Below are 26,232 nucleotides of genomic sequence, written 5' to 3'. Positions count from 1 at the left end.
GACTGTCAATAGCATTGGCGATTGCAAATTCATCCTGGAGCGCAAGCACTTCATAGTGCTGTCACAGGTATCACTGGAGGTGGATTCTCACATTTGAAGGCAAACCGGGCTTCCCCCAGGATGCTGTTAAAGCAGATTACCCCTTTCCATCCAGGGCACTAGCCTGTCGGTTGTAGGGGGAGGTTCTAGGGTGCCGACATAGGACTCACTGTGGCTTGTTGAGGTGTTTGTGTTTGTATCCAGGCAAGTGATGAGAGGGTCCAGGAAGCTTGTCTTTATAATAGTTATCACCAAAAGTTTCAAACTTACACAAAGCCTCTGTGCCTCCTGACTGCAGATGCTGCATCTGTGCATGGGAGGCTGGCTCAGTGGACTGGATGGTACCTCAAGGCCAGCCTGGCAAATATCTGCTGAATTCATGAAGCATCTCAGAAATGTCATGAAGGCTGTAAACTAGAAATGCTAGTCTCCGGTCTCATTGTGACCTCTGGGTGTGCACCACAGACTCCTGGCATCAGCTGTGAGCTAAGCATGAGAGGAGGGAAATGGATAGGCTGGTCCAGGCTCAGAAGCAGGCTACCATGGTGCAGGAGCAGGGGCTCCAGATAGCCAAACACAATTTGGATGAGGCAAACTGTACCACAGAAGAGCTTAGTGAGTTGCTTTGCTGGGAGAAGGAATTGAGCTACATGATCCTGAACTGATTTGCAGCTACATATGTCCCCCTGAGTGGCACCAGTGCCCTGTCCCATGGGAAACAAGTAGCCCCGCCACACAGGAATAGTAAGGTTGGCAGACATCCAATCCTCCACAACTTACTGACCCATGCCCTAAAGACACTCCCCTGAGGCAAAAGCCAGGACCATTGGGAATGACAGTGACCTTCATAGCTCTACCCACTATTCCTGCTACAGGCATTTGGCCCAAAGGTGCAGGTCCCCAAATTGCTTTCAGATTAGCCCCAAAGTGCTGCAGGAGTGAGTCAAGGTTAGTGGGGAGGAAGGGGGCCCAACCCACTTGACAGCCAGGCTGCCAGCACTTGAAAAGGGAGACTGGGTCGTGGGCACTTGGGCAGAGGGTCCTTTGAAGGAGAACCAGGAGAGGGTGCCATGTCCCTGGTGAGAGGCTCTGTATTTTGTGCCATCTCTCTTCTCCCTCAGTTCTGACCTTATGCAAGAGACCCCCACCCCACTGCACCCCTCTCTAACCATCTCCCACCCCTGTCCTAATCTGTCCTGTCATGGCCATTCCCCCTCTACCCCATCCCACCCCCCATGCACCCTTCAAAGTTTCCCCTGGTTGGTGCGAACTGGGAAGAGGGAGGGAACGTGTTCTGCAGGTTCTCTTTATTAATAACACATTTTTTACAAATACAAAAGCATAAAACAAGGTTTGTGTCATCATCATACCCCATTCCAGCAAATCCTGCTTCGTGGATCAGGGGATGAAGCACAGCCCCTTGCGAATAAATGGGCAGAAAGAGCATGCTGCCCCTACTCCTCGGCTCCCCGGTCTGCGAGGGTGACTAGGTAGTCAGCCAGGGCTTCCCGGATAGGGCCAGCCTGCTGTTGTGCAGTGCCAGAGCCCCCAACAGCAGCGGAGGGCTCGCCCTCATCCGTATCCCTGCGCCGTGTGCGCTCACGCTGACATGCCCGGTCAGTGCGCTGTGCCTCCTCTGCCCAGGATTCCAGGAATACCTCCCCTCTGGTCTCACAGATGTTGTGTAGGACACAGGCAGCACTGATGAGTCGTGGCAGGTTCTCCTTGTCCACCTCGAGGCGTGCGCTAAGAGCCCGCCAACGTGCCTTGAGGCGGCAAAAGGCGGACTCGACCGCCATACGACACCTGCTCAGGCATTGGTTGAAATGCTCCTTCCGACGGTCCAGCTGGCCCTCGTAAGGCTTCATCAGCCAGGGCAGGAAGGGGTAAGCTGGGTTACCGATGATGAGGGGGGGGATGACAACATCGCCAATGACACAATCAGGGAGCCCGGAGGCATAGCGCCCGCTCTCCATCAGGTTGGGGAGAGGGGAGTTTCGGAAGACACGGGCATCATGGGCACTGCCTGCCCAGCCGGCATAGATGTGGGTGAAACGGCCTCGATGGTCAACAACGCCTTGCAGGATGACGGAGTAGTAGCCCTTGCGGTTGATGAATGCCTGGCCACCCTGGGGTGGGCAGACAATTGGGATGTGGGTACTGTCCATGGCCCCTACACAGTTGGGGAAGCCAATGCATCGGAAGCCAGCTACCACTTCCTGTGGGTTGATGAGGCGGATGAAGCGATTCGCCAGGACATCCTGGATGACCAGGCAAACCTCCCGGACAGCCTCTCCAGCTGTGGACCTGCCGACACCGAACTGGTTGGCAATGTAGCGGAGACTGCCAGGAGTAGCCAGCTTCAATACAGCAATGGCCACCCGCTTCTCTGGACTGAGGGTTGGCCGCATGACAATGTCCTGGCGTGCAATGTGGGGGGCCACTTGGGCGGCAATGTCCATGAAGGTGTCCCGTCGCATGCGGAAGGTCTGGAGCCACAGTTCGTCATCCCAGGTGCCAAGGACAACCCGCTCCCACCAGTCAGTGCTGCTGGGGTGTGCCCAGACCTTGCGCTCAACAGTGTGGAGGTGGTCCCAGAGCACCCCGGCATTCATGGCATCTAGCAGGGCCTCATCGTCATCCTCCAGGAGGAATCTGGACACACAGTCATGGATGCTCGGGGGGCAGGGGTGCAGAGGCAGGACACATGGCTCGGTACGTGTTGGCAAAAGGACACGTTCCAGGGCTTCCCGCTGCCGTGTCAGGGTCAGCAGCCCATGTGTGATGTACCGTATCCTACGGCGAGAGTCACGCAGGGCAATCAGCAGGACCCGACGCAGCTCTTGTGTCTCCCTGCTTGTGTGTGGGAAGTGAGGAGCCATGGTGCTGGTGCAGGAAGGCACGAACGCACAGCAAGACGACAGCAGGCCAGGAAGCACGGAGGGCTGGAAGTAGTGGGGTATTCACTAAGAGGCGTACCTGCTCCTCTACCAGCAGCTGTGTGAGGCCACGGCTCCCTCTGGACTACGGGCTCAAATTACCAGGACATTACCAGCAAACGTCACCTGCTGAATGCCCACTGTCCTTCAACAGCCACGGCTGGGCACAGCCCTCTATCTCACTGCAGGGGCTGCTGGATCGGGGCCGGGGGGGTCCTGACCACATTGTCCCTGTGACTCTTGGTGCACGGAAGGCCTCGGAGTCCCCCCCCCGCAAGAAGGGCGGTGGTCAGCAGCTGGCTTCCCACAGGGATGGAGGCATCAGCCACGGTGCAGGGGCCTGGTGTGCCTGGCCCAGGCCTGCACAGGCCCCCAGCCGCGGGGGGACCCAGGCGGAGCCCGGGCCGGCTCACCCAGCGGGCCGCAGTTCTCCCTGCCGCCTGCCCAGTGTCACCACCCGGCGCCGGCCCCGCGACGCTGTCACTTTAAGCAGGCTGCGGAACGCGCTTCAAGCTGCACCGGGTTGGAAAGTGTGTCCGCGCAGGCAGCGCCCAGGGCCGGGGCGGGCAGTGAGAAGCGCCCTGCACTCCGCGCCGGACCCGGTCGCTGGAGAACGGGCATCGCATCATCGCCCCGCGTCCAAGGCTGTTCATCGTCATCTCTGCGAGCCGGGCGCGTTCGGAGGGGCGTGGCCTGTGGGCGGGGCGTCCCGGGCGCTGCGAGCAGCAGAATGAATGAGGCCGAGGGGCTGCGGCAGCGCCGCCCGCTCCGCCCGCAGGTCGTCACCGAGGACAGCGCGGCCCAGGCCGCCAAGGATGGCAGGTGGGTGGTGGGCCCCGGCCTCCTGCTGCCGCCTCCGCTTGGGGATTGCGGGTGTGTGAGGAGCAGGGAAATACGGTCACGGCCACTTCTGCAGCGGCAGCCTGGGGAGGGGGGCACAAAGGGCCCGCTGGGCCTGCCAGGCTCCCTCGTTACTTCCTGCTCCAGCGTCCTGACTAGACCTCTTCTTTCTTTGAAAAGCAAGGTGCATCTCGTCTCGGGGGGTGTTTGTGTACAAGGAAAAGTGCGAAGCTCCCCCTCTCCCCTGCAACAGCTCTCTCCAACACTGGCGTTTTTGAATAGCCTGGAAATGTTGTGCCTGTGTCCTGCTCCCCAGGAGGGAGGGTGACAGTTGTTACAGTGTTGCCACCTGTTCCTTTGTCCTCCTTTATCCCACAAGGTGATCATGGGGCTAAATTAGGGCTTTTCCATCTGTTGACTCCTATGTGAAATCCTATGAAATATGAGCTTTCACTTCTACTCAGGAGAACTTTTACAGTCTTTTCTCCAATGCCTGATGAAGGGTGCTTGTGCCCAAAAGCTTGCAATCATTGGCGATGAGTAGGGGGTGGACGCAGGTGCATGTGCACCCCCTGAGGTGGGTTGTGCGCCCCTTGGAAGCTCCAGCCATGAAACCGGAAGTGCTGCTGGAAGTGCACTTCTGATTTTGCCATTGGCTTGGCGATTGGCGGCTGGGGGACACCCCCCTCATCGGCCATCTGGTGCTCCCCCCAGACTCGGGAGGCATCAGTCGCCCGTTCTTGTAATTAAAGAATTTTTTTTGCAAATATCTTGTTGGTCTAATAAAAGATATCACTTCTGTCCAGGAGCCCTGATTGCCACTTCGTCCTGAAGCATGTAAGTGTGTCGTTACCTAATATGGAGCTGGGAGTTAAAAGGAGTGACGCTGCAATGCCTTCAGTGTTCTCTCTCTTTTTTGACTGTGTTCAGCACTTTACCCACTGCTGCGTGATGTAGCTAAGGCAAGTCGTAGCAGACCTTTGCAGCCACCTCTTTCCCCTGATCTGTTTTCTGTGCTGCTGGGTGTCTCTTCCTTTTCAACCAAGATAAGCAGTGTCTTGCTGTGCTTCTTGCTGGAGATTTTTGTCCTCCAGGTGAGCAGTTCTGGCAGTCTAATCCTGTGAGGATGCCTTCTTGCTCATCACTTAGTTACTGTCTATTCTCTGGTATCCAGAGTTGCTTGTGTCCTTTCTGTTCTTTCTAAATTAAGGTCCTAGCAGGTGATTGGCCGTAGTGCCTTTAGCTCAGGGGCAAGCAATTATTTTGGGTGGAGGGCTGCTTACTGAGTTTTGGCAAGCCATCAAGAGCCACATGACAGGCAGCCGGGGGAGGTAAATGTTAATCTTCTAAAATTTTTAGGGGTCCCACAGGCCAGATAGAATGGCCTGGCAGGCTGCATCCGGCTCACAGGCCGCATTTTGCCTACCCCTGCTTTAGCTGCTGCAGCTTGAGGAGTGGAAATATAGGCCTTACTAGGTCCTGCAGGTGGATGTGAAGTTTCAGGTCACCTTTGCACCCTCTCTGGCTCTGTCAGTACTTCTGTCCAATCAGAAAGCTTAGCTGGGGCCAGGTATATGAACTTTACTCTGGAAAGCAAGATTTAAATAAGATTTAAGGTTTTGGCAACTGAGCTCTAACCCCCTCTCCTCTCTTTCTTTGGGCTGTCTTTAGTGTCACAAAGAAGTTTGGGTTACAGTTCTTAGCTTGGAGTATTTTTCAGATAGTAGTTTTAGAAGACACTGAGCATTTATTTTCTGCATCAGAGTCTTTTCACTCTCTGCATCTACAGAGGGAAAAGTGTCAGAAGGCAGCAGCTTTATATCACTGCCTTGCATTTTCTTGCCAGGCTTTCAGTTCTAGTACTGTGGGTAAGGAGGCTGGGTTTGGTTTAGGTGCCCTGGGGAAGTTGGCATTGAAAGAGAGGGGGCTACATGTGGTAACGTCTGCAGGACAACTGGTACCCAAAGGAGACAAGGCAGGTACTCCCTGAACCATTCTGTTCAGCTTGTATCATCAGTAGGGGTCTGCTTAAATTGCAGATTTTGTGCAAATTGCTGATTTTGCAGATAATCTCAGATTTCACAACAAAAAAACCTTAATAAAAATAAGATGCTGGCTCCCCAGTGGGAGCCAGTAGTCCTTGCTGGCAGTGCAGCCCAGCCTCACAGCCTGCCTGGGAAGGGAAAGTGCTGGCTGACGGAGTGGCATGAAGGGCAACAACAAAGGTAGCTACTACTCCCTCATCCTTCCTCTGCCTGCCCCAGCACCTCTCTGCCAATTGGTGCTGTGGGGTAGGGCCACATAAAGGGCAGCCAGCAGTTTAGATGACGGCCACCCCTTCGTCCCTCCTTTCTGTGGGACCTCCCTGCTAATCAGCCCTGCAGGGTGAGGCTGCCAGAGCATATCTGTATAATGTCTGCAGAATTTGCTTTGTGCTGCGACCAAACCATGGAAATGGGTAAGTCTAACCACAACTTAAGTAGCCCTCTAATCATCAGAGATGGCTGCTGTAATGCCATTGAGCACATGGTGCAGCTGGTGTTGAGGACACTACCATAATATCCCAAATTACTGAGGGGCAGAAAGGAGCTGATGCTAGTGCCCAGGCCATTGGAGGGGAGGAATTGCCCCAGGAGCCTGGGGGTTCGGGTGAACTGCAATACAGAGGAGTACCAAGGAATCATCATCCAGGGGGTTGGTCACCATGGATAGCACCTCGCGTGCAGAAGAACAATGAAGGACTAGTTCTTGCAGCATCCAGGCAAACCAGTTGGCTTATCTGCTGCCATCTTGGAGTAGCCTTGTGTTAGGCAGTAGATATATATTTGGCATGGTTCAACACTGCCATGAGGAGTAGGCTACTTAGCTGTCACATTGGCATAACCCAGTATCCCGGAACGCCTTGCTGTGTGCTCCACCATTTTGACTGACTGGGCACTGTACAGTACGTTCATAGGTTAGCCAGGGGCAGCTGTTCACATTAATAGCAATAAATATCTTTGGTTTATCAGGGGATTAGGCTTACTATACTGCTATGAAAGAAACTTGATGGGTTACATGCTCTGAGACTTGTGGGTGCTCATATACCAGTGGGGGCCAACCAACGCTACTTCTATTTCAGATCTCTGTTGAAGAGACAGCATAGTTAATCTCAATGGTTACCCTGAGGACTGGCATTAGCAGTGTGTTTGTGTATAACTGTTTTGTAATCATAGAGGCGTTTGTACACTGCATATTTCTCTCCTATTTAATGGTGGCCCATAAAGGACAGCACCTTGGAAGGGGTCCAGGGATTTGTATATGCCATAACCAGGCACTGCTTTTAGTGGCTGCTTTGATGCTGCAAAGAGAATGGGTATTTGCCAATTACTGTTTTAGACCATGACTAAAAGCCTCAGTAGCTGCCTTTCTAGTTCAAGACATGGTGTTCTAAACATCTATAGGTATTTTTTTCCCTCTATAAGCCCTTTCCTTGTATTTTGGACTTTGTTACAGTCAAAGTGTATGTGTGTAATAAATAAACACATTCATATTGAGAGAGGTGGTGATATTCGGGGTGGACCTGTAGAAAAGGAAAAGTATATTTTTCTTTTTGTCTAGAGCATGAGCATTTTCAAAATCAGTTCATTTCTGGATTTGAGGGACCTGTCATTTCCACATCAGAGGTACTATCCTGGGAGTCCAGTGTAAGTTACTTGAAGCTCTGAACTTTTTCTTTGGACCTTGTGGAGAAGCCCCTTGGCTATTATCTTTGAAAACAAATGAGTTCTGGTTAACTTCCAAGGATTTTTATGCTTGTGCTCTTTTTATTCAAGAGCTAAGAAGTCTTTGGCAAGCTATTAGCAGATAGAAGTTGGACAGCCCTGAAATAAGGCATTCCAAGTGGCTGGGGGTCGCATCCTCCATGGGCAGTGGGCTCCCACAGGCTGTGCACCATTGCCACGGTGTCTGTGACTCTGCTCAGTGTGCACATCTTTACCTCCACAGTTTGATGCCAGCTGTCAGTCAAAGCTTAGCTTTCTGGGGAGGGATGGTAAGAAAATATTTTGTGTTGTATTTTGTTTTGTTTTTGTTTTCTTAAACAAAATTTTATGCAATAAGAAGAAGCCTTAAAATATTGAAGTTGTGTTTTAAATGTAATCCTAATTTTTTTTTGTGTGTGTGTGTGTTTGTTGCAGTACATACAGCAGCAAGGTATTTCGTGTGACCTTCATGACATTGGCTGTGACCCTAATTATTCCCTTGCTTGGAGCAATTCTTCTGCTGGAGTGTCCCATAGATCCTCAACCTCTAAGGTGAGCAGTGCTTAATATTTAAACGAATTATGTTGAATAGTAATGTTTAGTACACACTTTTAAAATGGTGAACGTGGTTTATTTTACTTTGGAAAGTTATTCTAATTTGAAAGAGGACACCAGGGGGATCCTAGTTTCAGAAATTGCTGCTGCTTTTTTGCCTGCTGAATCTGTTGTTTCTCTGTTATCTGACATCACTTTGTGTCTACACAGCTTGTCTGGGTCGTCATTTGAAGGAGTTGTAAGACTGGCTTTCTTCACCACTGTAGATATCTACCTTCTAATGTCCAAGTTGTCAGTAAGATTTGCAGTTCAGGCCTTTATATCTTTGTCTCCAGTGTGGCAACCAAATGTAGTTCTGGCTGACTCTTCTCTCTAGGGTTCCCAAACAAGTGTGTAGGAGCTCCGTGTTGGGTGGGAAATGTCCTGGTGAATCAGCAACCTGACAAGATGTGACTTGTGTAAGGATGCTGGGAAAGTGAAACACTGCCGTTTCCAATCACTGTGTTGCCTAGGGCGCCCAGCCTTTGGGAGGATGTGAGAAATATACCATTTAGATATATGAATGCAAGGGGCCTTGTTTTGATTAGATAAATATTTAACAGGGTAGTGAAAGGGAAATGATAAATATTACTCTTGCATTCACACAGACTGTTAACGTGACATGGTAGCGTTGATTGCCTCTTGGTAATAAGCTATTACACATTTCTGCCAATATACAGAATTTAATGCTAAACTTCACACTTTGTTTTGCAGCAGTAAAACATATTTAAATGCAGATTTCTGAAGTACTGGTACAGAAATACAGCACTGTTTTTAAAATGTACTCTGCTGTGGAGTCCTAGTCAAACTCCAGCTTAGGGTAACTGCACTCAGTTTAAGTTCACCATTTCATTGACAGCTAGATAAATTAGTCTTTGCTCCCAAAGTCAGTGTTTAATGTGCCTGTGTGCCCTTACCCAACTTCCATATCCAGCTCCATTTTGCTGCTGGATGAATTGATCCTTTCAGGGACCAGCTACATGAGATGCTTAATGCGTAGTAGACTGATTCTACTGCAGATTAGTGCGTCGCAGTGAAAACCATGCTGATGCACAGCAGAATTAGTCTACTGCATGTTAAGCATCACACTATGTGCCTTTGCTACTGTGCATTTTATATAGTACCCCATATTAGAGATACTAAAATTAATGTGCCATAGCAACAGCGCATTAATACATGTGTAGATGTGCCTTCAGTGTATGAAGTTGTCTTAAACTATTTAAATTGCTATTTTTAAGGCAGGCAGCCTAAATAATGAAGGAACTTATGGATGTTTTGGTCCCTAGTTGAAGGATTTCTTATTCTAGTAAAGCACTGGAGGTGAGATGTACCAGTAGCCCTTCTATCTTTTTTTTTTAAATTTTCTTGCTAAATTCATATGAGTTCCTAAATTTTTAGTTCTCCAATTCATACGAAGACCATCTCTGTATGTAGATCTGATTAGATCTCTGTAGGCCCTGATTAGTGTGTTTTAAGCAACTCGTACAAAGAAAACTGCACAAATTTCCCAGCAAATGGGTTGCCTAGAAAATGAGACATGAAAATAATTTCTATTGTACAAAGCCCATAAGACGGTGTTAGTGTTTGGCATTTTCAAGGCAACATCCTGGATTCCACATAGAGGTTAGTGTTGTATAGACCTGTGGTTCTCAAACAGGGTATTGCAGGAGCCAGCCAGAAGTATTGCTGCTGTAGCAGGATGAAACCGTCTTTTATGCCTCTGTTTTCTTGAGGCATGCTGGAGCTGACCTGAGAAGCAGCTGCAGCAGAAAGATGCACATGCTTGCATTACATTTTACAGGCAGGTACACCATTTCTGCTGTAGCTGTTCTTGGTTTGGCAATGACGTGCCTCCTGAAAACAGTGTATGGCGCAGTGCTACCTAGTAGCTGTCGAATTTATCTCTAGGCTGGTGTCACCATAGGGTGGAACTGGTCTGTGTGCCTCCATATTGTGGAAGCATGGTAGAGCACATGCACCTGCCACAGCTGCTTCTTGACTTGGCTCTGCAGGAGTTGTTGGTATAGTTCTGCCTGTCTGTGGTGGCAGTGGCATGAATGAAATATAATTATCAAATCAATTAATAACATACAATATAAAGATTATAGTTATATGAATAGTAATATTCAAAATACTTATCCTAGTTTATAAATAGGCTACTGCTAAGTTTTGAAAAGTTTTGGAGGGGAATGTTGAGTCTAAAAGGTTGAAAACCACTGGTTCCTACTGTATCTAGATTATATAGGCACCTGCACACATCACAGGGTTTAGTCCTTGTTAAATTAAATAGGTTTATAAAGTTTAAATTTGTTTATTGTGGAGCATTGCATCGGTGTTTCCATGCACTAGATTTTCCAACTAATTAAGCAGTCCCCAGCTGGCGTTGCCTATAATGCCTATAACTTTATCAATTCGTGCCTGATTTGGATGAAAATTGCAGGGATGATAGCCCCTTTGGGGGGCATGAAGCCTGTCAAGTTTCAAGGAGATAGGTGCAGGGGTTTTGGGGAAACTGCACCTCAAACTGTTCAAAGCAAAACTCATGACTTGCCAGCACTGGCAGCCTGCTGTCATCCCGCGTGCAGATCTGGGGCCCATGCTCCCTGGGAAGGCTGCGGGGTTGTGCTGGGTTCTTCCTGGGGGGTGTGGGCCCCCCGGATCTCCATGCAGGATGACAGCATGCTGCCACTGCTGGCTGGGGCCAGCGCCAGCACCCGAGTCTGCCTGGCGCTGCCCTTGCTGAGCACTGGGAAGAACCCAGTGCTGGCACTGGCCCCAGCTGGCAGTGGCAGCCTGCTGTCATCCTGCATGGAGATCCGGGGCCCACGTCCCCTGGGAAGACTGCGTGGCTGTGCTAGACTCCTCCCAGGGGGTGTGGGTCCTTGGATCTGTGTGTGGGAAGACAGCATGCTGTCACTGCTGGTTGGGGCCAGCACCAGCACCAGTCTTCCCAGCACTCACCACGGGCTGCACCCAGTGCTGGTCCCAGCTGGCATCGGCAGCCTGGTGTCATCTGTATCATCCGGGGACCCGTACCCCCTGGGAAAAGCTGGGGGAAGCGATCAGGGAGCTGGGGAATCCAATTGGGAACTGCCTACTGCCCAGTTCGATTCCCCAGCTCTCTGTTTGCTTCCCCCAATTCTCTGATCATTTCCCCAGCTCTTCCTGGAGGGGTTGTGGGCCTGCAGATCTGTGCATTGGGTTTCAGCAGGCTGCTGCTGCAGTTTCAGTTTCACCCCCGTGCACCCGCACAAGACATTTCAACATGTTAATTATCTGTAGCTGTTGTCCTGAGATGAACTGATTAGTGAAGGTGACCTTGATCCTGCAAACACAGTTGGATATGCATGCTTTACACCAGGCACACGAGTGATTCCACTGTAGTCAAATGGTTAAGAGTTTGCTGGGTCAGGGCTGCATGTCATACCTGACTGGTATTTACAGGGAGATAGCAACATTTCCACAAGGAACACTTTTGCCACAAGGGAGGCCTGTTGCATGGAATGTATGAATGAACATGATGGAAATTTTACATGTTCTGTGTGCAGCTTTTTGGTATGTATTTGCATTGTACACATTGGTCAGGTTGAGGAATCTAGTTGTGCACTCCTCACCTGTGAATCCTGAGAGACTGAACTTGCATTTGCTGGAGCATTTGTCCCAGTAATTAAGGCTGTTTTAGGGGCAAAAATTAAGGTGCACTTAGGATCTGATCTTGTTCTCTTTGAAATGAAAAGGGAATTTTTACCGTGAGCAGCCTTAGAACCTTAAATCTTAACATTAGTGTTTTGGTCACACTGTGGTTTAGCCAACGTGAGCACAGATGTTTATTCAGGTAAGTTCTTGCTTGTTTGAGTCTCATATGAAATTGTTACATTTTTTACTTGGATGGTGCTGTATTTGTGTGAGACTTCAGTCTAGTTCTCTGTTCCAGTGCTTTCAGGTTGTCTAATGAACTAATGCATGTTGTAACATGATATCAAATGTTACATACTTAAATACCCATAAAAAATGGCACAACATTTAATTCTCTCACAGGTTTCCCATTATATGGCAGTTAGAAAGGACTTGGTGTTTATTTCTTTTTAAAGACTTTCTTCCAGTTTTATGTAGCTGCAAAGTTTGGACCTGATTTAAAAATGACTGTAAACTTGTTGAGGACCAACGTGCAACTGTCAAGCTAGAAAAAATCATTGGGCCAGCACAAACATTAACACACACAAATTTAAGAAAAAAACCATAACTCTACAGTGCTGACATTGGAACATTTAGTCTAGCACAGTGGTCTTCAACCTTTTTTCATTTGTGGATCCCTTTGGAAATTTTGAGTGGAGCTGTGGACCCCTTTGAATTGTGAGTGTGTGTATTCACATACTTTTGATTGATCATAGTCATTTTTCATGGACCCCTAGGAGTCTGCAGACCACAGGTTGAAAACCATTGGTCTAGCACGTTTCACAAGGAAGATGAAATGAGAATGCTTCAGTGAGTTCCCGGTGATTCAGAGCTGATGTGGAAATCTTTGGTACTCTCTCATAACTGGAACGCATTTGGAGGAAAAAAAAACAAACTACTGTCTTACCAACATCAGAGAGTGGTTGGGTGGTAAGTTGGGCAACATTGCAGTTTGCTGACTAGATGGCAGGTGTGACTGCTGGTTTCCAGGCACAAGGCATGTTTCCAGAGATAACAAGTATAGTAGAAAAATTACTCAACTGGTTGCTCAAGAGTGTTTTACACTTTTCACATATTCTATGGGAAACTCATGAGATGTATGTTTTGTTTCTGCAGCTTCAAAGAACCTCCCCTTCTGACTGGTGTGCTGGAGCCAAATATTAAGTTACGACAAGCAGAAAGGCTGTTTGAGAATCAGATCATTGGACCAGAATCCATTGTTAATATTGGTGGTAAGCACTGTTGAAACCATAGGAATTTATTGTGACACTTATTTTTCTCATTAAGAGGCTAATTGAGAAATAGATCTCTCTTCCCCAAAACTGTGGAAGCTTCTCTGGGCAGAATCCAGTTTCACTTTATTAACCCAGAAGTTAGTTTTTTTGGCCACTTCTGTAATCTTTGTAATCCTACTTGCTGTGCACTGTGGGGCCTCTGATGTTTTAGTCCAAAGTATCCTAATGATCAGGGCACTTGCCCAAGAAGCAGCAGCGTCATCGTCTAGGCCCCCTTCTTGCAGGCAGGATTCAAACCCACATTTCTCTGACTTCCCAGAACAGGGCTAAGGCCACAAGTCACATGTTACCTAGTTCCTTCTCCAGCCATCCTCATGAAAGCTGACCATTCTTCATTTAATAGTTACTGAATAAAAGGGGTGGAGGGCAGTGGGGGGGATTGCCACATTGGAGCAAGGATCCAGGCTAGAAGTTGGGGTTCCATCCCTTCCAGAGAGTATCCATCTCTCTGAACTTGCTCTCTTCCTCCTTGTCTGGCTTTTCACCCTGTCCTTGTGGTCCAAGGGATTGGTTTCAAAGGGAGGGCTGGAATAGGGCTTGGATAATGCCTGATCTGTGGCCTGGTGGCTAGAGCACTCTGGGAAGTCAGGGTGATGCTGTTCCTCCTCTTCCTGTGTCTAACAACCACGAGTTGTGGGTATAATTTTGTGACTGACACTTGCCCAGTGTAACTCTCATAAAGCTGCATCCATCCCCAGCCAGAATGCAACCTGCTGCCCCTGTTCAGAGGCCATATGAACAATGAAGCATATATACAACATGTAGAATAGACTTGTACTGTAAGTACCTTGAGTGTCAGTTACACAGCTTAAAAGCAGCCATTTAGGACAGAATCCTATTTTACTGTATGTGCCTGTGTGTCTTTATGATTGTTCCTTACTTCAGCATGGTGGCTCCTTATCAGGAGGGTTAGACTTGAGTGGAGCTATGTGCACCATGCCCATTTGCTGGGAGAATGCCTCTATGGAGAGATGGATCTTACAATATGTCCAGATGGGGGCAAAGTTTGGGCTTTAGTATTTAAATTTGTCCTTGAACATTTTAACATTGACAGCAAATAGAGTGTGCTGGAGCTGGGGTATTCTAGCTTAGACAGTTTCTCCAGAGCCTCCTTTAAAACAAGAATTGCTCAATAACAACATGTTTCATTCACTTCTTGCTGTATTTCCTAATAAACTAATTAGATATTTTAAATCCATACCTTTCTTTAACCTGTTAAAGAAGCACCCAGCAATTCACAACAAAACTCCTTCATTTCCCAATATCTGCTATAGCTGCTTGACTACAGACTTTTTCTGTTGAAGTGTTGAGTTGCATAAGGCTGTTGTTTTTTTCCTTCTGCCTAGACCAGCTCTCGGTGGTTTGTTTCTCTATGTGGTTTCTCTCGGTGTTTTGTTTCTCCTACTTGCATCCAGGTCAGACAACTTATAACTTCATGCAACTCAACCATCTTCCATTTGCTGCTTTTAGATCTATAGAAATTTTCAGAGAGGAGGTTAAGTTCTTAACCTCTTATTAAAACTAGTTTGTCCCATTGCTTTCACATCACTTGGCAAAAAAAGTTGGTTTAGCAACAGTGACTTGGGGGAGCTCCAGCTGGATTAACACTCCTTAGAACTGAAGCAATCTTTCCACAGAATGGGTACAGCATAGGCAGTAGGAATATAACCAGCCCACTGTGCTTCAGGCCTGGAGGAATCTGCTCTAGCGAGAGAGGCTGTCAGCTCTACCCTTTTTGTTGAGACTTGTAAAGAGGAATGAGGGTGGCCTATCTGTCTCAGTTGTGATGAAATCTGGTTGTTGAAGTGAGACGCCATTAGATGGTGATAGATACCCTCTTGATACTCCATCCTCTCCTTTTTAGAAGTCCAATTAATTATGTGAGTTATTTGCTCTGTCCTTTCCTCTGCAGTTAGGGTAGAAGAATAAATGGGAAGATGGCTATCTTCAACTGAATTTGTTTTTTAAATGCTTGGGTTTGCAGACTTGGTGCTCAGTGTCACCATTTGGCATTTATCACTTGCAAAAAAGCTCCTATATATTTTGCAACCCTGCTAATTATATCCATTGTTTTCGCAGATGTGCTGTTTACTGGGACAGCTGATGGAAAGATCTTAAAAATTGAAGATGGGGAGATACAGACATTAGCACAACTTGGCCATGGTCCTTGCAGTAAGTAAATAATATTTCCTGAGCTCAGTATGCTTTTGTCAAGCCCTTGAAAATCCCTGGGTTCAATTTTGCAATGCAAAATTGCAGAAAAAGCTTGCATTTGATCTTGGTGCTCTCATGCAAGTGCTTCCTTCATATGTTTTGAAAGCACAGTGCCCATTTGCAGAAGCTGAACTTCAGAAGACAGCAATGCATCTGGTAAACAAAGACACAGCATTTGGTGCTCAATATTTCCTTGGTTTGACATGCTAAATTGTAACTGCTGTATGCTTTGTGGAGTCCAGTAAAATACCAATATATTAAACTCGACTTCAAAACAAAGCTAGCAGCAAGGCCGGTGTGTGCACAACTTATCATCTTTCTTGGTGCCATTAGGTGCTGCTAATGTGAGTAGAGTTGTTTTAAGAGCTAAAATTTTGGCTAAGAATTAGAGATGTGGGGACCTGTTTACAGTACTGAGGCAGTGGCATCATGGTACATAGCAGTGGAGGCCAACTTTTTTGGCAGGTGTGCCAGGAGCTAAGATGCACACCCTCTCCAAGTGTCACTGTTCCCCTTCCACTGCCCAATTGGCTGCTCTGCTTTTTTGTTCCCTGCCTGATCTACCACTGTTTCTTGCCTTCATCCCTGTAGGCCACACACAGAGATGGAATGTTTCATGGGTAGCACATGTGTCATGAGTTGGCTGCCCCTGGTATATGGGGTGTTGCTTGACAGGACTGTTGCTGTACACATGTGCTCTGTTATACTTCTGTGGTGGTGGATGTAGCCAGTGACAGCACAGATCACCTGTGAAGTACTGGGGCTGAAGCTGTGCTTTTATCATGCACTTATTTTTAGTGTTTTGGGTAATATAACGTCCTTGTGGTTGTTCATGTCCCTAAAATATGATTTATTAAAAGGCATTACAGTGCTTTTTATACTAAATAGGGGAACACCTAGACAATGATGGTAAGTCCAGTCTGCCACTATATAGTACAAAACCAGGCTATACCTAGCTGTTTAAACAACTGTGTGGACCCAGGGGGAATGCTGTATACGTCGTCCCCTGTACACCATCCTGCAATCTGTGTACAGATCAGGTAGTGTTGCCTCCCTGTTGCTTGAGGAACATGCTTTCTCATTTGAAATAAGCTTTCACTTATGAAAGCTCATACCTCTCTGAACCAGTTAGTCTCTATGGGCATTACGTGTGTAAATAAAAAGCAAGATGAAGTTGGTCCACAGGTAATTTTTCTTGAAAGTTCAGTTTTCCGAATATGAAATAGACCTAGTTAGGGGCCCATTGTGTGATTTATTTATTTATTTTTTATATTAAAAGTTCTTTGTTGTCTTTATTGGGCTAGGCATGTTACCTAAATGTATTAAGTATTTACTTTCAATGCCTAACCTACAAGCACTGCTTTGAGTCCAGGTTTAAACCCTCCCCAAGTCAAGAAAGTTCAGAACAAAATTTCTTCTCTGTACTGTGTTCAGGTTGGCGCTGGGGAGAGCTTTAGTAAAAACAAGAGTCATTTTGCAGTATTGGGCATGAGGTGGCATATGGAATTACAGCCCCTATGCTGAATTCCTTTTAATTTGTTCCAGTCATTTTTATACCACTTATCATAGCACTTGGGTGAGATCCTCTAATTATGTATTTTCTGATTACAACCACTGAAGATATGGCCACTTCTATTTAATTGTGTTTAAACTGTCCTGAAGATCAGTATGCTTGGATAATCCTAATGGACTCTCTGGAAATACAGGGTGTTCCAGTGAAAAATCAGATATATTTTCTAGCAATCTATGACAACTTTGTTTTAATTAAAATAATAATTTAAAAAATTAGTTAGCCTTATTTGGAATAATTATATTTTTGTTGGGTCAATCACTAGGGAACAGTGTAGCTCAATAGCTGGCTATATTGTCTTGTACTGTCGTCTTCCCTAAATGCTTTTCTGTGAAGATGGTATGCCTGTTACACAGCTCTAAAATTGTTTCCAAAGGAACGAGGGAAGATGAGCCCGACTGTGGGAGACCTCTTGGCATCAGAGTGGGGCCAAATAATACCCTTTTTGTGGCAGACGCATATTATGGAATATATGAAATCAATCCTGTTACAGGTAGGTTTTTTCATTTTCTTTTTTTGGAAAGCCCTATAAATTGTCTTTGTTAGGCAAAAAGGTAAGGGGGACAACCTGAATTCTGTACTTGATTTTGCATGACTCAATGGGGATGATACCGAACTCCTTTGTCAAGTACTTTGAAATCTGTGGATGAAAATGCTCTGGGAAAACTTAGATATAATTACTGCTTTGTGTCTTTTGGGTTTCTACCCGCAAAAGGATAGCTACTGATGCTTACTTAATAAAGCACTTGTGGCCAGATGTAGAAATCTGGGATCTGGGATACAGTGTCCCATTGGGGACACATTTTTGTGGTAGGGGGTGAGCAACAACTGCATTAACCTCTGAAGCTGCTGCTCGCGCTGTCCGAATCCAAGCTGGGGAAGCCAGCTGAGTTTGATAATCCCTGGTGTAGGTCATAAGTGTTCTATATTTCTCCAATCAAAATTGTCTTGTGACTCCCGTTGTCCAGTATTGAAGTACTAGCCAATTGCTTGTCAAGAATGCTGGGGGGTGGGGAGGGAGGAGGCTGGGATAGAGTGCTGCCACCTAACCCCCGCCATGCTGTTGCTGTTCTGCCTCTTGCAGGGAGCGGGGTGGAGGAGCCGAGGCCAGCAGCTCCCCCACCCTCTGTCTGGGCCTCGATGCTGCTTCAGAATCGTGGTGGCGCTCCCCCATGCTTGGAGCTCTCTGATTGGCTGTTTCTGTCAGCCACTCAGAGTGCAAATAAAGTGTTACAGACAGGCAGACAGACTTAGGCTTTTATAATATTAGAATTTCACGATGGATAGTGTTTGTCTTCATGCCCTATTCCTACCAAGGTTACTAAGTGCTGCTGTTTGTACTTTTACAACTAAGGCCTGAAGATAAAGTGCAACCAAGGCACAGATCCTCAAAAGCTTGCTGCCATGGAAAAAGATAATGCCGGAGTACATCTGAGTATATGGACCTAAGGAATGTGCTTAATGACACACAGAATCTGTGATCAAACAGAGAAGTGAACCTGGTTTTCCTGATTTGAATCAAACACCCTAACCGTTAGCAAAGCCTTTTAGCCAGATCCCTGAACCTTCTAGCATAGGCTGGTAGGGTAGTAGCCCTCTTTGGAAGCAGTAGCCCTTCTTGCCTGGATCCAGTTACAGGATTTGACCCTTAGCTTATCCTTCAAATCAGAGTGTTTAAAATCTTTCAGAAATGTCTTTCTTCACAACTTGAAGGCTTTTTCTGCCCCTCCCCCTGCATCTTGAAGAACTGCAAGGTACAAAATTTTGTTTTCCTTGTGGTTCCCCTCACCTATAGTTTAGACTTTTGATTATTGTGCCTTCTTCACTTTCATGGATTCAGAATTGTCCCACAAGTTTTGTTCTGGGCTGTGTATTTGCATGGAATGTCTCCATCTAAGAACAATTCTTTTCACTCTGGGGAGAGGGGGAAATGACGTGTCTCAAAATAGCACGTGTACTAAAAATAAAATGTTTTGGGTTTAGGATATCAATGTCATCCCCTGCCAAGAGCTGTGAAAGTTGGGAGCTTTTTGTGTCTCAAACTCAATGCTCATGAAAATAAAAAAAAAATAAAATAAAAAATCAAAATGCTTAATGGGTGGAGGGGAGAAAAACATCTGTTAAAAACACCCAAGGCTGATTTCCTGCTTCCTCTGGTTAAGGAAGGATATTTTAATATTTTAAATATACATAAATATGTATCTATATAAATAAGAACACATTATGAGTGTCAGCAGTGACTCCATACTTAAGGTTGTACTTAGCTTTTTTTTTTCTCTCTCTCAGAGTAGGGTTTGTATTTCTTTTGTTACACTTGCAAAAATGTTAATCACAACTAAAATCATCCTGTGCATTCATAAGCCAAAGATTAATTTTCTGAACACCTCAAAGTTAATTTCTCAAAGTTAATTTCTTTGAGTTTAGGGTTTTCAGGGGAGTTGAAAACTCTTTTGACTGAAACTTTAGGGTTGGCATGTGGTTCCTTGAATTCATAAATAATTTTGCTTCAAATGCGTTTGGAGCCAAACAAAGCTAACTTGTTAAAAGCAAACACAATTGTCAACTTAATGTACCGTTAATGTGTCTGTGCGCATTGCAGAAATGAACTGCTGGATTGTTTGTTGAGTGCTGACACCGTACATCTTACTCATTCAAGCTAAAGTATAACAAATAAAGCTGCTCTTTTGAGGATGGAAATCATACCAGGTCATGTTACTATACCCACACACTCAAACATTAGTATTTCAATTACTAGAAAGGCAGAGTGGGGAAAAAAACACAGAGAGAAATAGAATAACTCCCTTTTTTTCTTGTTATCAGGTGAAGTGCAAATGCTTTTGTCGACTAAAACACCGATTGAAGGTCAGAAATTGTCCTTTTTGAATGACCTGACATTGACTCGGGATGGGAGGAAGATCTACTTCACGGACTCAAGCAGTAAATGGCAAAGGAGGGATTTTCCTCTCCTGGTTATGGAAGGAAGAGATGATGGACGGCAAGTATCTATCCAGAGCACTCCATTTCCTGTAGGGCAGTGGTGTTCAACCTTTTGAGATTTGAAGCATCCCTTGGAAAATGTCAGCTTTTATTTCTTACTCATTTTTTGACTGTGGAAAAAAAATAATAGAGCAATTTTGGGGCAGGGGGGTATGGGTGGTATTGATTTTTTTTTTTTTTTTTTTTTTTGGGTGGTTTTTCTGTGACCTCCCCTGTATCCCCCGGCCAAGAAAACTTGGAAAAACTACAGCTGGTCAGAATACTTTTAATACTATAGATTCCTTTTTGAGATCCTTAGCATCGTCCAGACTAGCATGGCGGTGTGTTATATGGCACCACAGACCCGTGTGTGGTGCCACACTCTGCGCATTCAGGTGTTCCCTGAGCTCCTGCTTTGCAGTGCGGGGGTGTGGTTTTGACCCCGCACAGAAAAAAATGTGGGGCAGCGCATGTGGCAGTGGCGCGCACTGCCAAAAACTGGAGCCTGGTCTGTTGGAGCCATGCTTTGGCTGCCAGCCAGACTCCCAGCTGCAGGAGTGATGTGGCTGGCCCCCAGGACCCCAGGTAAGGCTGCTGGGGCAAGCACAGTTGCTGGCTCCAGCCTGCCTTACCCCACTTGGTGTAACCTGCTGTGTGGCACAGGCCTTTCCTGGGGACAAGAAGCAACAAGGTGTGCTGCTGCTTCTTGTCACTGGGGAACAAACATCTGCACTCATGTAGACACAGCCGTTGGATTTATCATGTGACTCAGGTTTGCACACCTGATTGTGTTAACGTTGCGTGGCACCCCTCGGCACCCTTGAAAGGATCTCAAGGCACCATGGTGTGCCACAGCACTCTGGTTGAGAACCACTACTGTAGAGAAATCAAATTGAGAGGAATAGCAAGAACACCTTACTGGTGTCTGAAACCTTTTGTTTGATATATAAGGACTTAACATATTTACTAGATGCCAAGACAAGTTATGTGGTGTCCCCCCCTTCCCTTCCTCCCTGGACATGGGGAAAATAAACCCTTGTCATATAACTGAGTATCAGAATGCTCTGGCTATGAGCCTGTCTGGGCCAGGGACAGCTTTAACAATATACAGACTTATCTTTCCAGCATTTGCTCCCTATATATGCAATATAGAAAAAAATCTTGCTTTCTTCTACATGTAATATTCATATCTCCTATATCTTTCTATCTCCTATGTCTCTATGCATATTCCAAAAGCATACCCAGTTCATGCTTTGAAAATTAAAAGAATTGGCATATTTCAGATGACTCTTCCCACAGAGGTTTGCTTGGCAGACAGGTGGTTTTATTTCTTCAGCCCTCTCTTTAATCCACAAATTATCTTAGATGTGCCCTGACAGGTTTAACTTTCCCGTTCTTTGTATAAAAAGCTGGAGGAACAAAACAGAACTACTTGGCAAGGCAACATGTTTGCAAGTGAATCATTTTGCTTCACCTTACACGTGCTGTGTTTTGTCCTTAGCTTGTTCGAATATGACACTGTGACCAAAGAAGTGAAAGTCTTAATGGTGGGCCTGAGGTTTCCCAATGGAGTACAGCTCTCTCCGGCTGAAGACTTTGTGTTGGTGGCAGAGCTGACACTGGCTAGAATAAGGAGGTGAGCATGATGCTGGATGGTACAGGACACTGTGACCCAGTGCTTTTGTACTCAACCGATGGGTTTGAAAATGAAAGGAAATCTTGAGCCAAATGCTTCCATGATGAGCAGCTAAGTTTGGCAGGGCAGCACAAGGAGTAATCAGGGCAGATTTCAGCCTTACATATTTGTCTGTGTAGATATAAATAACTTCCATTACTGTGGTATGAGGAGTCTTCCTAAATTAAAATGTCTTACGAATGGACTGAACACTTTCTATGGCCTCGGAGCCCAAACCTACCCCCTTTTCTGAAGTTTGGTTTTTATAAGTAACTTGATACAATTGCACAGTGCCTTAGTTCAGGGCTGGCCAACCTGTGCTATGCATGCCAGAAGTAGCGTGGACAGACAACCTCTCTGCATGCAGCAGACTAGGGATGGAGCAAGCAGCACAGGAGCAGGTAGGGCAAGGAGCAGAAACTGGAGCAGGAGAGCAGTCAGGGAGCAGAAAGCAGAGCAGCAGATCGGATGGTTGAAGGATCTGAATGGCACATCAGGAGAGGACTTAATTGGTGACAGCCTGCCAAAAAGGTTGTTTCCCACTACTTTAGTCTAGGTCTGCTTCCTGTGTTGGAAATTACTAACACTAGCAAGAACCTCTTCTGTCGTAGGTCCCTTGATTGCCATGGATAACTTTGCTTATATCCTAATTGGATTTAACTAGTGCAGAGGCCTTGCCCACAACTTCTGGCATCATTAATCAGCACCATGACAATTAACTTGAGCTGTTTCAACCCAGTTTAATCAGGGGCGTCTGCTGCTGTGGGCTACCTACGTTAGGGCTCAACTCCGGGAAGTATGTAGCAAGGGGGAGACTCAGTCTCTCAAGTGATATTTCTGGCTTGTTTTGGTACCAGATCTATGTCTAAGTTTTCTGCAATTTGTTAGCATGTGTCCCTAGCACTGCAGTAAGCTGGCTATACTATGATTTAGGGCAGTGGTTCTCAATCTTTCGGCCCCTTGGGCCAGGTGAGTGGTGTGGGGCCCTGGGGCCCAACACCTTCCCCTCACTTCCCACTCCCTGAATGCTGGGAGAGGGCTGGCACTGTCCCCTTCCACCTCCCTTGTGCCAGGATTGGGTCCCAGGGGGCCAGAACTGCACCCTTCTAGCTGCTCACACCAGGGTTAGGTCCTGGGGCCTGATGCTACCCCCGTCCAGCCCTGCATACTGGGCCTGGGCACTACTGACATGCAGGGCCTGGAGCAGAGATGGTTCAGAGATCCAGTATCAGGGGAGGAGTATCACTGCTCCCTTACCACCAGATTTCAGGATCCATGAGGGGCCCTGCAGGCCAGATGACACTGGGCCTCTGGACTATATCTGGCCTGCAGGCTGGAGGTTGAGCAACTTTAACTTAGGGTGTAGCGGGCACAACATGTCTCATAACTTCCTCAACATGGTACTAGGGAATGCTGTGAAGACACGCTCAAAGATATATCCTTGTTCTTGCCTACAGGACAGTTTTTGTTGTGTGTTTATGTGGTGTTAAGCACCAGAAAGGCTTTTTTTGCATTGCATTTGTAATGCAGTGAGCACCAAGGTCAGAAGTATCAAGATGCTGATGGAAAGAAGGAATGCAAAGTTTAAAAACTGTTGGATAGAGTTTTCGTAGCTTTCACAACATCTATCCTGACTGCCAATTTAACCACAAGGTGATTCTGTTTTATTTGCATAAGCAAGTAAAATAACAATCGATACTTTCTCATCTGCCTGTATTTATTTAGACAGTAGAACTTACTTTTTCCCTATCTGAGAAGAAAGGTTTATGAAAATTAAGAGGGGCTATGCCAGAATTTAATCAGCAAAGTCATTGTCTTATGATTTTATTATTCTGTGGCTCACCACTACTTTTCCAGTTTCATGAACACAGGGTCAGTGTGACTAACTGTAGCATCATACATGTCTCTTGCCTTTTAATAGATCAGCTTGGTTGATTTAGTCAATCCCACAGTTCATACAATGTGGGGCAAATTCTGTCCCATTGCATGAGTTAAAATAAAACAACTCCTTTGGCTTCTGTGGATTTATCTTTTTATGTCAATGATCAGTCCCAATGGCAGAGCACCTGGTGTGAGAGCTGTATTTGTTGACTGAAATCTTGGCATTTCAACTCAAGCAGGATGTTTGCTCTTCAGATACTTTGACATACCAGATCAGGGTCACAGGTGTAAGTAGGTTGAGTTGTACTTTGACACTCAGTCTGCACAGTGTTAGGATTTAAATGCTGTAGGATTTCGAACACTTCAAACACAAGTCTGTACATGTCCTCAGAAAGAGAAGAATGTGTTCATCCCTTACTGTACTCCACTTTGGTGGAGTCCAGCATCCCTCTGTAGCAGACCTTGTTTTTTCAATTATTTGGTCTTATGTCCATACAAAAGTAAGCAGGTGATGTGATTGTGCTACTGTGACTCTTTCAGATATTATGTGTCTGGGCTTATGAAAGGTGGAGCAGATATGTTTGTAGAAAACATGCCTGGCTTTCCAGATAACATTCGCCGGAGCAGCTCTGGAGGATACTGGGTGGCCATGTCAGCTATCCGACCAAACCCTGGATTTTCTATGATGGATTTCTTATCTGAAAAACCCTGGATTAAAAGCATTATATTTAAGGTAAAATTGGTTAAGACAAACATTTACTTTTTTAAAGGTAACTTAAAATACCTTGGGTGTGTTGGTATTTTCGAGCTAAAAAAGAGCTAAGTGCTCTTTCAAGCCATGTGTCATTAATTTGAGGCGTCCTCTGCATTTTTTAGTTACAACTAAGGCTGGCTTGTACCAGTAGTTAGGAGCACAGTCTTTAAGAAAAACAGGATGTGTTGAAATTGGTTTTCCCTTTTCATCTGTAAATGCTTTTATTTTTGTGGGATCTGCCTGTCAGCCTCAGTCATACTGTGTTTGCATTTGATTGCCTTTTTTAACACAAGGTAAACAAAAGAGGAGGAGCAAAGCATAATTTATTAAACATGACTTTTTATATACTTGGTCCCTGGACAGCTGAGCAAACTGAAAAAATGGTTATAGCTCAGAAGTTCAGTTGTCTCACAAAGAATAAATCTTGATTAGCAATACACATTAGAATGGAGATGCATGCTTAGTGACTCTGTTGCTATGCTACATTATAACTTAAAAAAAAAAGGCTTTTTCTGGTGTGAAGAATATCAGTGTCTGGGGCCCAGGTCACAAGTAAATGAGCAATGTCATAGGGTGGAGCACACTCAAATCTCAGCTGTTTGATGCTGAAGGCCAACATTCAGTCACTGCATGAAATTCTGTAAGGTCTTTAGTCCCTTCTGCATCAGTGTCACAATGAGAAAAAACTAAGGGCTCTGCCCTGGCATACATTTTTGTCAATAGTGTTTTTAAAGTTGCTGAGTCAGGTCTCTTAAAGTGCCAAATCTATGCAGCCAACTTTTACCTCTAATCCAAAGACCTGGTTTACTTGCCATTCTGGTGTGATCTTTGGGGTAGTGGTATACCAGATGGTGATATTCATGGGTAAGCAGCTTTTTAACATGAGACTTATTCCCTCCATTTTTTTTCTTTCCTCACTTGTCTTTCAGCTGCTAAGTCAAGACACTGTGATCAAGTTTGTGCCCAGGTATAGCCTTGTCATAGAACTGGGAGAAACAGGCTCCTACAAAAGAAGCTTTCATGATCCTAATGGGATGGTGGTGGCTTATGTTAGCGAAGCACATGAACACGATGGATACCTCTACTTGGGCTCCTTTCGATCTCCATTCATTTGCAGACTTAACCTTGAGCATGTTTAACTGCTGGTATGAAATAATATCCTGAAACATCCCAAGATTGTGAAAGGAAAGCTGGAAGCAAATGGTCGTCCAAGGAAGAGCCGCGGGAGTAGATCCCTTTACATATGCCATAGCACCATTAAGTGCAACAGGGAAATCCCCAGCCGCTATGCTATAACAAAAAAATATATGTATGCGTATGCATTGCTATAATTGTCCCCTTTCTCTCCGCTTGTCTATTCTACTCTACTCTGTCTTGAAAGTGGCATGCATAAAATTAACATCTGTGGGGAGCAGAGGAGTAAGCAGATATGATCAAATGCTCTTGTTCAGTGGAAACTATCACTGCTCCCCTTCCATGTCTTAAGTAGGCATCCTCTGTCCAGTTGAATACAATTTCATTGTCATTCAGTTGAAAATACAACACTGGAAATAGGTAGTTACCTTAAATGAAGCAATGCTGTAGTTGAAGAGGTTGGCTTGCATGTAATTTTATTTCCAGTTTTGAATCCTACCCTATAGGCATGGTTCAAAAAATGTTATGCATGTTCTCATGTCATGCCTGCTTCTGTGATAGCAGCAATAACCACCAGGGCCTAACTAGAAACCTTGTTTGCCCAGTCAGGGTTTTTCAATTCCAGCCTATATAATGAACATATGAAACTGTACCTGACTGTTAATTGATGTACAGTAATTTTTCTTTGATAATGGTCTACTAATCAAACTCTCTCTCTCTCTGTAGCGTTGTAATTTGCTGGTGATTTAATGTTACATTTTATACAGCATTAAACAGAAGGCTGGTTCTAGTGGGTTTTAGATAGTGCTTTTAAATGACTATTATTTAGCCTGTGAGGATGCCCATCAAGTGCCAGGCATTTCCCAATGCCAGAGGATGGTTCAGTGTGTTTGGTTGCTTATT

At 45.7% G+C, this 26,232-nt stretch overlaps 1 protein-coding gene across 1 annotated transcript; it reads left to right on the top strand.

Annotated features, from left to right (window-relative positions):
* Nucleotides 1–3,644: 3,644 nt before the first annotated feature.
* On the top strand, nt 3,645–26,129 carry APMAP (adipocyte plasma membrane associated protein). The gene is made up of 9 exons (XM_090052402.1): nt 3,645–3,800; nt 7,997–8,113; nt 12,947–13,062; nt 15,205–15,297; nt 17,286–17,402; nt 19,730–19,904; nt 21,387–21,521; nt 23,982–24,174; nt 25,125–26,129. Exons 1-9 carry the CDS (start codon nt 3,709–3,711, stop codon nt 25,332–25,334), a joined length of 1,248 nt encoding a protein of 415 aa, XP_089908528.1. The 5' UTR covers nt 3,645–3,708; the 3' UTR covers nt 25,335–26,129.
* Nucleotides 26,130–26,232: the final 103 nt, after the last annotated feature.

This window comes from Crocodylus siamensis, chromosome 1 (genome assembly GCF_052110815.1).
Source record: "Crocodylus siamensis isolate JL-2025a chromosome 1, ASM5211081v1, whole genome shotgun sequence".
NCBI classification, from domain to species: Eukaryota; Metazoa; Chordata; order Crocodylia; family Crocodylidae; genus Crocodylus; species Crocodylus siamensis.
This window is presented reverse-complemented; position numbering and strand designations above follow the sequence as displayed.